General features: G+C 43.9%; 1 protein-coding gene across 1 annotated transcript; it reads left to right on the forward strand.

The window, feature by feature from the left end:
- The first annotated feature begins 7,675 nt into the window (after window positions 1–7,675).
- On the forward strand, window positions 7,676–11,004 carry LOC120936410 (protein ANTAGONIST OF LIKE HETEROCHROMATIN PROTEIN 1-like). The gene is made up of 3 exons (XM_040348717.1): window positions 7,676–8,112; window positions 8,201–8,302; window positions 9,986–11,004. Exons 1-3 carry the CDS (start codon window positions 7,892–7,894, stop codon window positions 10,863–10,865), a joined length of 1,203 nt encoding a protein of 400 aa, XP_040204651.1. The 5' UTR covers window positions 7,676–7,891; the 3' UTR covers window positions 10,866–11,004.
- Window positions 11,005–12,848: the final 1,844 nt, after the last annotated feature.

Genomic DNA, 12,848 nt, shown 5'->3' on the forward strand with positions numbered 1-12,848 from the left:
GGCGGGCTTCAGTCCACTCCGCTGAGAGATCTGAGAGGTACAGATCACAGTGTAGGGCAGCATGCAGTGTTAACGGTGTCGCTACCAATGGGTGTCACCCCTCTGGTGGGTGTCACCCGGGTGCGGACCACACCCCCCGCCTCCCCCAGCAATGCCACTGCTCAAGACATATTAATATTCTACGACCAAGTTACTTTTATTGTTGTGTGTACATGGGCATGGTGTATTATTCCAGGAGAAGAAAAGAATGCACTATTATTGTTTGTACTGTTCTTTCTGAGGTTGCACTGTAAATTTATATAAGACAAAGTATACAGATGATGTGAACGCTCTTAGCCTTTGTACATTGTTTCTATTGTCTATATGGACTGTATCCTGATATACAGTATATGTATTGGAAGTGCCTTTTTCTTTTGTTTCAATAAAAACTACTTGAGTTAAAACAAAAAAAAAAACATGTGGAAGAAGGTGCTCTGGTCAGATGAGACCAAAATGTAACTATTTTCCTAAAAGCAAAATGCTATGTGTGGCAGAAAACTAACACTGCACATCACCCTGAACACACCCTCCCCACCGTGAAACATGGTGGTGGCAGCATCATGTTGTGGAGATGCATTTCTTCAGCAGGGACAGGGAAGCTGGTCAGAGTTGATGGAAAGATGGATGGAGCCAAATACGGGGCAATCTTACAAGAAAACCTGTTAGGCCGCGTACACACGGTTGGTCCAAACTGATCCAAACTGTCCGTGTGTACGGCCCATCGGTCTGTTGTCCTTCGGACAAAAATGTTAGAACTTGCCTTAAAATCGAACCGATGGACCGCTGACCGATAGGTCCAAACCGATGGTTAGTACACAAAAGCATCGGTTCAATACCCGCGCATGCTCAGAATCAAGTCGACGCATGCTTGGAAGCATTGAGCTTCGTTTTTTTTTCAGCACGTTGTGTGTTTTACGTCACCGCGTTCTGACCCGATCGGATTTTGAACTGATGGTGTGTACGCACATCAGACCGTCAGGCCACTTCAGCGGTGAACCGATGAAAACGGTCCGTCGGACCATTCTCATCGGTTTGGACCGACCGTGTGTACGCGGCCTTAGAGTCTGTAAAAGACTTTAGACTGGGGCAGAGGTTCACCTTCCAGTAGGACAACGACCCTAAACATACAGCCAGAGCTACAATGGAATGGTTTAGATCAAAGCATATACATGTGTTAGAATGGCCCAGTCAAAGTCCAGACCTAAGAATCTGTGGCAAGACTTGAAAATTGCTGTTCACAGACGCTCTCCATACAATCTGACATGGTTTTGGTTGTAACATGACAAAATGTGGAAAATTTCAAGGGGTATGAATACTTTTTCAAGGCACTATGGGCCAGATTCACAAATGAGATACAACGTTTCTATCTATGCGACTGATTCATAGAACCAGTTACGCATAGATATCCCTAAGATCTGACAGCTGTAATTGTTTTACACTGTCGGATCTTAGGATGCAGTACCGCGGCCACCGCTGGGGGGGAGTTCGCGTCGTAAACCAGCGTCGGGTATGCAAATTAGGAGTTACGTCGGATCCACAACGGTTTTTCGCGTTCGCTACGTCGGCGCTAGTCTAGTTTCCCGTCGCAAAGTTACACTTTTTTTTTGGTGCCTTAACTTTAGTCAGCAAGTGTATTGCTGTCTAAAGTATGGCCGTCGTTCCCGCGTCGAGATTTAAAAATCAACGTAGTTTGCATAAGCCGTCCGGGAATACGGAAGTACGCTACGCGCGTCGCCGTTCAAAAAAATTACGTCACGGCGCGCAAAGCACGGCGGGAGTTAGGAAATGGAGCATGCACAGTAGGTCCGGCGCGGGAGTGTGCCTAATTTAAATGGCACACGCCCATTTGAATTGGCCCACCTTGCGCCGGAGACCGCGGGCGTAGGTTTTCATCGCAAGTGCTTGGTGAATCAGGCACTTGCGATGAAAAATTGCGGCGGTGTAACGTATCTAGGATACGTTACGCCGCTGCGATTCTACGTGAATCTGGCCCTATGTGTATATATATATATATATATATATATATATATATATATATATATATATATATAAATATATATATATCTGTCTCTCTCTATATATATATATATAGATCTATATAGATATATATACAGTTGTGCTCATAAGTTTACATACCCTAGCAGAATTTAAGATTTCTTGGCCATTTTTCAGAGAATATGAATGATAACACAAAAACTTTTCTTTCACTCATGATTAATGTTAAGCTGAACCCATTCACTATCAATCAACTGTGTTTACTCTTTTTAAATCATAATGGCAACAGAAACAACCCAAATAACCCTGATCAAAAGTTTACATACCCCAGTTCTTAAAGGGTCACTAAAGGAATTTATTTTTTTTGCTGAAATGACTGTTTACAGGGTATAGAGACATAAAAGTTAACTGATTCCTTTTAAAAAATGATTAAAAATAGATTAAATTCAATCATATAACGTGCCTCTAGTTTCACTTTCGGTTTTAAACTGGTTTCATGTTTCTGTGAAGTAAAGAGACCCACAGAACAAAAACAAACAAATCCAGGGCAGTGTTTTGTTTTTAAAATGAATCTGATTGGTTCTGAGGAGTTTTAGACACACAGTAATGCAGGGCTCGACAAATCCCAGGCGCCAGGTCGCCATGGCGACTAGAAATAGTGTCTTGGCGACTAGCTTGGAAGGTGGGGAAAAAAAAGTTTTTTTTTGTGCGCTGGCACCATCTGGTGGTGAGCCGTTGGTATTACAAGTTATTACCACCAGATGTGAGCTGGCGCCATCTGGTGGTGGCCGTTGGTATTACAAGTTAAGCATTACAAGTTAAACAGCAATTCTAATGTAATTTTTCACTATTTTCACTGCCATCTTCTTCCCTCTAATTAGAACCCCCAAACATTATATATATATTTTATCCTAACACCCTAGAGAATAAAATGGCGATCGTTGCAATACTTTCTGTCACGCCGTATTTGCGCAGCGGTCTTACAAGCGCACTTTTTTGGGAAAAAATTTCGCATTTTTTAATTAAAAAATAAGACAACAGTAAAGTTATCCCCATTTTTTTAAAATATTATGAAAGATAATGTTACGCCGAGTAAATTGATACCCAACATGTCACGCTTCAAAATTGCGTCCGCTCGTGGAATGCCGACAAACTTTTACCCTTTAAAATCTTCATAGGCAACGTTTAAAAAAATCTACAGGTTGCATGTTTTGAGTTACAGAGGAGGTCTAGGGCTAGAATTATTTCTCTCGCTCTACCAATCGCGGCGATACCTCACGTGTGTGGTTTGAACACCGTTTACATATGCGGGCGCTGCTCACGTATGTGTTCCCTTCTGCGCGCAAGCTCGTCGGGACGGGGTGCGTTTTCTGGCTCCTAACTTTTTTAGCTGGCTCCTAGATTCCAAGCAAATTTGTCAAACCCTGCAGTAATGACAGCTTAGACCACCGTGAAAAGCTCCCAGTATGATGGTTATAAGGAGCCAGACAAGCAGGAAGTGTGGAGATCACAGCAGAATTACAGCTACTTCAAAGCAAAAACGAACAATGAGGACATGAAACCAGGACTGCAGTAAGGTAAAGGAAGCTATTTAGCTAAAAAAAAAAATTCCTTTAGTGATCCTTTAATACAGTGTATTGCCCCCTTTGACGTCAATGACAGCTTGAAGTCTTCTGTGGTATTTGTGGATGAGGCTCTTTATCTTCTCAGAAGGTAAAGCTGCACATTCCTCTTGGCAAAAAGGCTCCAGTTCCTGTTCATTTTTGAGCTGTCTTGCATGAACTGCACATTTGATATCTCCCCAGAGTGGCTCAATGATATTGAGGTCAGGAGACTGAGATGGCCACTCCAGGACCTTCACTTTATTCTGCTGTAGCCAGGGCTGGACTGGGACAAAAATTTGGCCCTGGACTTCATCCAGACTGGCCCACTTTGACAGGTCTCTCCCATGGCGGCCGGACAACTCCCGCACCCCCCCCCCCCTGGCCACCCAAGCCCCCTCTCCCCCTTCACTAGCCACTAGCCATTCTACTTTATTAGAGTAGAATGGCTGGTACTGGTACTCTTATAGGCAGTACCCGGGGCAAAGAATCAGTCTGGTGCCCCCCCTTATGGGACAAGATTAGGCAGAAGTGAGAAACTCCCAGGCCATAGCTGTTGAGTCAGCTGTCTGTCCCCTCCCCCATGCTCCTCTGTCGGTCCCCCTGCTCCTCTGGTCCTCCCCCTGCTTCTTTGTCCCCCCAGGTGAGCGCTGCGGGGAGGGAGAGGAGGTGAGCGCTGCGGGAAGGGAGAGACAGAGGAGCGGAGGGGGGAGGCGGTCCGCTGTCACTGAAGCCGGCCCACTGAGCCATCGGCCCACCGGGAAACTCCCTGTAGTCCCAATGGCCAGTCCATCCCTGGCTGTAGCCAATGACAGGTTGACTTGGCTTTGTGTTTTGAATCATTGGGTGTTATTTGCGAAAGGCAAACCCACTGTGCAAAGTGCACTTGAAATTACACTGAAAGTGCACTTGGAAGTGCAGTCGCTGTAGATCTGAGGGGAAGTTCTGAAATGAGGGGATGCTCTGCTGATTTTATTATCCAATCATGTGCAAGCTAAAATGCTGTTTTTTATTTTCCTTGTATGTTTCCCTCAGCTATACAGTGACTGCGCCTTCAAGTGCACTTTCAGTGCAATTTCAAGTGCACTTTGCACTTGTAGGGCCAGATTCTCAGTGGAGATATGACGGCATATCTCTAGATACGCCGTCGTATCTCTGCGTTGCGCCGTCGTATCTATGCGCCTGATTCTTAGAATCAGTTACGCATAGATATCTGTTAGATCCGACAGGCGTAAGTCTCTTACGCCGTCGGATCGTAACTGCAAATTTACGCTGGCTGCTAGGTGGCGCTTCCGTCAAATTCCGCATCGAGAATGCAAATTAGCTAGATACGCGAATTCCCGAACGTACGCCCGGCCGACGCAGTAAAGTTACGCCGTTTACGTTAGGCATTTCCCGGCGTATAGTTACCCCGTTACGTAACAATGTTAAGTATGGCCGTCGTTTCCGCGTCGAAATTTGAAAAAGTTATGTCGTTTGCGTAAGCCGTCCGTGAATGATGCTGGACGTCATTTACATTCACGTCAAAACCAATGACGTCCTTGCGACGTACTTTGGAGCAATGCACACTGGGAAATTCCACAGACGGCGCATGCGCCGTTCGGGAAAAACGTCAATCACGTCGGGTCACAGTACATTTACAGAAATCACGCCCCCCTGATCCAAATTTGAATTAGGCGGTCTTAGGCCGGCCGATTTACGCTACGCCGCCGCAACTTACGGAGCAAGTGCTTTGAGAATACAGCACTTGCCCGTCTAAGTTGCGGAGGCATAACGTAAATCGGATATGTTACGCCGCCGCAAAGATACGCGGTTCTATGTGAATCTAGCCCGTATTTTGCACTTGTAGTGCAAAGTGGATTTGCCTTTTGTAAATAACCCCCTTATGGGCCGTACACACGACCGAACATGCCTGCTGAAACTGGTCAGCGGACTAGTTTCAGCAGACATGTTCGGTCGTGTGTAGGCCCAAGCGTGCAGGATTCCAGCAAACATTTGCCCGCCGGGCCTTTTTCCAGCGGGCAAATATTTCTGGACTTGTTTTAAAACAGCCCGCTGGAATCCTGTCCTCTCGGACATGTTCGGTCGTCTGTACAGACCTACCGTACATGTCCGAGCGCCCGCCATCCCTCGCATGCGTCGAATGACTTCGACGCATGCGTGGAAGCATTGAACTGGCAGGGCCGCCCACGTTGCCGCGTCATCGTCGCGCGGATTTCTGTATGATGGTGAGTACAGCCACCATACAGAAATCCCCGGGCAGACATGTACGGTGAAAACGGTCCGGCGGACAGGTTTCATCGTACATGTTTGGTCGTCTGTACGCGGCCTTAGTCTTAAGTTTTGTTGAGGGCAGTTAAGTGTTAAAGTGACTCTGTTCTTTGTCCATACATGGTCACTTAAAGGATCACTAAAGGAAACATTTTTTTTTAGCTAAATAGCTTTCTTTACCTTACTGCAGTCCTGGTTTCATGTCCTCATTGTTCGTTTTTGCTTTGATGTTGCTGTAAATCCTCTCTGTTCTGGACACTTCCTGGTTGTCTGTTTCCTGATCACCACAGTACTGGGAGATTTCTCACGGTAGTGACTAAACAAGGAGGTGTGATTACTGTGTGTAAAATGAAACAGGATTGGTGCAGAGCAATTTTAGACAAAGTATCACTGCCCTCTATTAGCTCTCTGTACATCAGCGAACCAGGAAACAACAGCAAAAACGAAACTAAACTGTAGGTACATTATATGATTTTTATCTATTTTTAATCATTTTTAAAAGGAATCAGTTAACTATTATGTCTCTATACCCTGTAAACAGTAATTTCAGCAAAAAAATAAACAAAATCCTTTAGTGACCCTTTAACTCCCCCTTTCCCCAACAGTTTATACTCACCTTTCCTGTGTTTTCCCACCACTCCATTCATTCACCAAGAGCAAAGTGAAATACCCGGCACTTCTGGGAATAAGTGAGCATGTGACTCAATGGAACAAAATGAATAGCCCTGTGTGATAAGTTGGTTTGGGCTTACTCAGGACTTTGTTTTCATTTGCAGAAATGAAGAAAGTTGAATATACAGTATGTTGCTGGGACAAAGAAAAACAAAGTGACTCTTTTACTTTGCACTGCATGGGCAAAAGAAAGGGCCACAGTAAGGGGACGTCGTTTGACAGCCATGTTCCCATAAGATTTTATTTGCATTTCAGTTCAGAGAATGTCTACTGTGGTGAAAGGCCTCTTGGCCACTGACTTTTGTTGTTTCCTGGTTCTGTGAAATAGACCAAGTGGGTTTGCCTTAAAGCGTTTGTTACCCCAACATTTCATATTCCTGATAAGTGCCTGCTGTGTCATTTATTTGTATGAGAAAGTATCCTGTTCTCTTTGTATTGCTTCCTCATGTGTGAAATCTCTGGTATTCCTGCCATTCCCTTTGCTTTCCTATTAAAAACCGACCACACTAAGCTGGAGAACACATCGTGGTCAGTTCTGGGAACTCAGTGTACTCTCCTCCAATGATCAGACTTGTCCTGAAATGCACAACCATTCACTGGGAAGATCAGCGTGCTGTTGCTTCTCCTCCTCCAGTTCTTACACAGCTGAGAACAGAGGAAATGTGATCACTTCTGGGAAAAAGGGTATTTTTTTTATATCTATACACAAATGTTTTGCCTTTCATTTCTATTTTAAACTGAATGGGTTGTTTTACAAGGTGAGGGTTTACATACACTTTAACTCTCGTTTATTTGGGGATGATTCAGTGTCCCTTTGGATTACAAAGACTGTTAAATTGAATATTCATTAATGGAGCAGTGTGGCAGCCATCTTTAAAGCGACGACTTTGAAATTCTTGTGTGTAGAGTGTTTCCAGTGCTGGGGGAAGCCATCTTTGCTGGGTCTGAATCGAGTTTGCTAGAGCTGTCTGATGCTGTGCTGTCCAGGAGAAGAGTGCCCATAAGTGACTGCTGCTGCCATCATACTCTGTGTAATGTGATGTGTGAGGCCGGAATCACACTAGTGCGTTGCGTTTTTGAGTTGCGTTCCCGTTGCGAATTTCTCTAGAGGGTGTTCTGCGGATCAACTGCGGTTTAGCTGCGGATCGGGTGCGATTTATAAAAAATAATTACTTGAGCTGCGTTTTTGGTGAGGGCCAATCATTGTTAGCTGTGTGATGATGTAGGTAATAAAAGGGAGTGACCTTTCTTGAACTCTTCCTTTTTCACGAGCATTCAGTATAGTGTGGAATAGGATTTGGATTTCCTAAGAAATGTGTGCTGCCCTGCCCATGATCATGCCTACAGTTGTTGCTGCAACAGCAGCAATCTTGATGGAAGTTGAAAGGAGGAGAAGGAGGAGTAGAAGAAGAAGATACTGGGTTCATCCTATCATTGCAAATAGGGATGAAAGAGGGCAGTTCATTATATTATATGAAGATCTCCGTGGGCATGAGGACAAGTTTTTTAATTATACACGCATGTCAATAACCAGGTGATTATTTATTTAATTTTGCAAAACATTTTCTTTCTCCATTGTTCCATATTAAATTTATAATTAAAAATTTTATTTTTGTTTGAAGTTTTGATGAATTGTTAGGACTAACGTACCATAGTTTGGAGCGCCAGAACACATGCTTCAGAGCAAGCATCCAGCCTGCACAAAGATTATTAATCACATTAAGGTACTTTTCCACACCTATGTGCATTTTCAAATTGATGTTGAAGCATGTATTCATTTTTGGTTTCAACTATCCAACATCTGTACTTATAAATGAACAACCAGACATAAGATGCCCAAAAATATATTTATTTTTTACTTCTTTCACAAAAATAAAGAAATAGACAACATATTTTTGCTTGGACTAATATAAAAAATATAAACTTTGCCTTCAAGTTTTCCTCTGGATTAAACTTTGATTCAAAATATGCACACATGCTTGTTTACTGTGGGCATAACGTAAACTTTAGAGATGTTGATATGTTTTGGGAAATAATGGTGTGTCTGAGGAGTATTGACTTGCTGAGGTAGATTCATCAATCTCGGTGCTTGAAGCATGGCTAGACTCGACATGGTGCTGTGGCACATGGTGCTGTGGGCCATGTTGCTGTGGGCCATGTTGCTGTGGGCCATGTTGCTGTGGGCCATGTTGCTGAGGCACATGGTGCTGAGGCACATGGTGCTGTGGGCCATGTTGCTGAGGCACATGGTGCTGAGGCACATGGTGCTGTGGCACATGGTGCTGTGGCACATGGTGCTGTGGCCCATGTGTCTGAGGCCCATGTGTCTGAGGCCCATGTGTCTGAGGCCCATGTGTCTGAGGCCCATGTGTCTGAGGCCCATGTGTCTGAGGCCCATGTGTCTGAGGCCCATGTGTCTGAGGCCCATGGTGCTGTGGCACATACATCCCCTGCATTTGTGTTTGTGGCATAATTGAAGGGAATGTGGATGGGATGGGATATGGAGTTCGCCTCTGTTGTACCTCATATATTGAAGTTGGCTCCTGAAAGCTTGAAGTGTAGGATGGAGGAACATAGGGGTAAGGTTGGTTTCCTGGGTCTGGGTACTGGCCTGACATTGGTAAGTGTATCTGTGTTGTTTCTTTAGTTACATATGGCCTTTCCAATGTATGTTGCTCGCTTGGCACTGTAAATGACTGCAGAACGTGTTCTACTGTGGTTCGCATTTCTAAATATCTCTCAGGTACAACTTTTTTGATCAATGGTACAAAATTAAGCGCCAGTATTGTAGCTGGACATAAGAAAGCATCCACCTTTCCAGCCATTTGTTGTAACATCTCTAGAAGACGCTCGCTTATGTCCATCTGCGATACTGGCGTTCGCTTACGTGCCACTTTGGCAGGCCGCGCAATGGTTGTTGGAGCTGAGGAGGGTCCAGGCATAGGCTCAGGCAATCCAGAGTCAGTCTCTGGGTTTGTGACCCATAGATCTGACCCAAGTGGCATTTCAGGTATTTCCTCATTTGGATCAATGCAAACTGCTGGCACGGATTGGGCCTCAGATTGGCTCTCTGGTTGATCCTCCAGGACATCCTGTTCGTCCCAACTTGCTTCGGTCCTGTTTTTATTAAAAAATAGAAACATTACTAATGCTAAATATATAGTCACGATACATAGATGATGTAGAGGATAACTTACTCTCTCATCTCTATGAGTGGTTTCAAGAAGGCAAGGTCCTCTGCATACATATAGGGTACTCTAGCTGGTGCCCCCGAGCCACTCCTCACTTCTCTTAGATGTTTGTTGTATTTCTTGAAGGCATCACGCATGCTTCGCCAACGATTCTTGATGTATACCACTGTAAAAAAGAGAAGATAATAATTATTTAATATTTCTTATTTGTTCAAGGTACCTAGCTACAGGAAATTCATTTGGAAGTCTCCACTATGAGTTTAAGGTTGGAAAATCAACTATATCTGGCATTGTACATGAAACATGCCTTGTTATATGGAATGTACTAAAACCATTGGTCTTCAAAAAGCCTACAAAAGAAGATTGGTTGAAGATATCAGATGAATTCTGGGAGAGATGTAATTTTCCAAACTGTGTGGGAGCCATCGATGGCAAGCACATACGCATCCTGAGGCCATTTGATAGTGGGAGTCAGTTTTTTAATTATAAAAAATATTTTTCGTTTGTATTAATGGCAGTGGTAGATGCCAAATATAATTTCATTTATATTGATGTGGGTGCTTATGGTAGCAGCTCTGATTCTGGTGTATTTAATCATTCCACATTTGGGAGAATGATAAGGGCGAATAGTCTGGATTTACCAAACGATTCCTCCTTGCCCGGAACAAATGAGCCAGCCCTCCCATTTGTTTTTGTAGGGGACGAAGCGTTTGCCCTTGGTAAAAATCTTCTTCGACCATTCTCAAGTAGAGCGCTGAGCAATGATAAAAGAATATTTAATTATCGGCTCACTAGGGCACGTCGAGTAGTAGAGTGTGCATTTGGAATTCTTGCCAATAAATGGAGAATATTGCACACCGCCATCAATCTCAGTTTGGAGCATGCTGTCTCTGCTGTGAAAACTGCGTGTGCACTGCACAACTATGTGCGAGAACGTGATGGAATTGATTATGAGGATTCCATGATGCATAATATGGAGGCGGCACAGTGGAGTTTGACTAGGGGCACTAGCAGTGGGAAATTGATTCGAGATCAATTTCTTAATTACTTTCTATCGCCAGCTGGCGAGTTACCTTGGCAGATGCAGGCAATTTAAAAAAAAAAAATGTGGTGTTGTCATTAAAATATATGGCCCTTTAAATATTAAAACCTAAAATACTAAGCTAAAAATGTCACTATGTGTAATTTGAATGCATCTTGAAAAAAAAAGATTAAAGTTATCTTTTGGCAGCATATTAAGGACTCCGAAGTGATTCTCTACCTGCAATTGGACAAAAACACCACAAATTGGCTTGGTGATACTGTTATGTGTGTTCTGCTGGGTGTCATTGTACAGAGGATGATGTCTTTGTAAGACCACCATGGCCAATAACGTCATAATAGGATGACAAATACAGATAGTCACTCCCCCAAGGATCTGCAAACATACTTGGTAAAGTGAGTTTACATATTTTGGTGATAGACACACGCAGACTCATACAAACAATGACCAAGGGTGTGGGAATGAGTCACGTGCCACCAGCAACACGGGGACAGGGTGCATTAGGAACACCATGCCAAGATATAAAACATGTGGCATGGTATGGGTTAGCAGACTTTACATGTCCACACAGAATGCATGCTTGGATAAAGGCCTGCTCTGGATTTGTGTGCGGTATGCACTGTAGTTATTGGGGTCTACTTAGAATTATAATTTAATAAGTTAGGGAATGAAAAAATAAAACAAACTTACCTTTGTCAGCTTGAACTTGGGATGAGCACATGCTCCACTCTGGCAAAAGGCTTTTGGTAATTTCAACCCAGGTAGTTTTTTTCAATACATTGTCCTTATATTTAGGATGCCGGGTGTCATAGATTTGTGGGTTCTCCCTGACAAGGCGGATAAGCTCCTCGGAATCCACACAGTCCTTCACCTTAGCAGTGACTTTTTTGCTCCGTTTTTTGGACATGGCTACTCACCTCAGCAGCATGAAACAGACAGAGGAGGAACTAGGAAAAGGGGGAGGTGGTGGAGGAGAAAAAAAAACTTCCGTTCAAACCGCAACACACCTGCGATTTAGATGCGTACCCATAGAAGATAATGGGACTGAATTCGCACCTGAGCCGCACCGCAAGACATAAAAACCGCACACGGTTTGGAGGCAATGCGCAGTGCGGATGCATCGCACATATGTGAACCAGCCTCATTGAAAACAATGTATTTTAAAATGTCCTGCGATTTGGATGCGGTTGAAACCGCACTCAATTCGCTTAGGTGTGAACCTAGCCTGAAGGGACCTGGATCTCAATGATTGTGTCTCTTGCAGGATGCGGCAAGTGACTGTGATTATCAGCAGACCCCTGACCATCAGGGAGGACCGCTGGCTATTATTGCCCCTGTTTCGTCACATATGGTTACCCATCACATTTGGCTACCCGCTGGAGTGCGCATGCGCGACGCCCATAAGCGTTCCAACACTTTTACAAATGCTAAATTCTCTTCGAAAAGCAATTACTTAAATGTTCACAAATTCCTTTCAGCTAAATTCTCTAGCTATATTCTTTGTCACATTTGGCTACCCATCACATTTGTAAAAGTGTTGAAACGCATATGGCGGCATCGCGCATGCGCACTCCAGCAGGTAGCTAAATGTGATGGGTAGCCATATGTGACGAAGCACCCCTTTGGATTACAAAGACTGTGCTAGAGAGCACTCCCATCATTTTTAAGGAAGTAAAAGAGTAACTGTCTCAGCAGAAAGAGAGGGATCACAGCAACTTTTTTTCCTGTCTGCCTTGAACTTGACTTTTACTTTTAATCAAAGCATGTGTCCAGAGACCCAGAAGGGGTGGCCTTGGTCTGGTTAGAGACTAACATCGTACAAGTTCATTTATTGTCTGCTGGGAACTGTTGTGCTTTCTTCAAGGGCCCCAACTTTGCCAGCCAACATTTTTTTTATCATTCACTGGCCAGTGACTGGGACTGTTATAGCAAGTTAGGACTGTCTTTATATACTGTTGCTAGGTAAATGCAGTTCAGTTCTGTTAATTACTGTTAGGGCCCTTTCACACGGGGCGGATCAGTAATGATCCGCCTCCA

Source organism: Rana temporaria, chromosome 4, assembly GCF_905171775.1.
Source record: "Rana temporaria chromosome 4, aRanTem1.1, whole genome shotgun sequence".
Lineage (NCBI taxonomy): Eukaryota > Metazoa > Chordata > Amphibia > Anura > Ranidae > Rana > Rana temporaria.

Excerpts from the sequence above, each read along its gene's own strand:
- LOC120936410 (XM_040348717.1), top strand. The coding sequence starts at position 7,892 with ATGTGTGCTGCCCTGCCCATGATCATGCCTACAGTTGTTGCTGCAACA. Across the intron at positions 8,113-8,200 it reads ACACGCATGTCAATAACCAG|TTTTGATGAATTGTTAGGAC; the intron begins GTGATTATTTAT and ends TTTTGTTTGAAG. Across the intron at positions 8,303-9,985 it reads AGATTATTAATCACATTAAG|GTACCTAGCTACAGGAAATT; the intron begins GTACTTTTCCAC and ends TATTTGTTCAAG.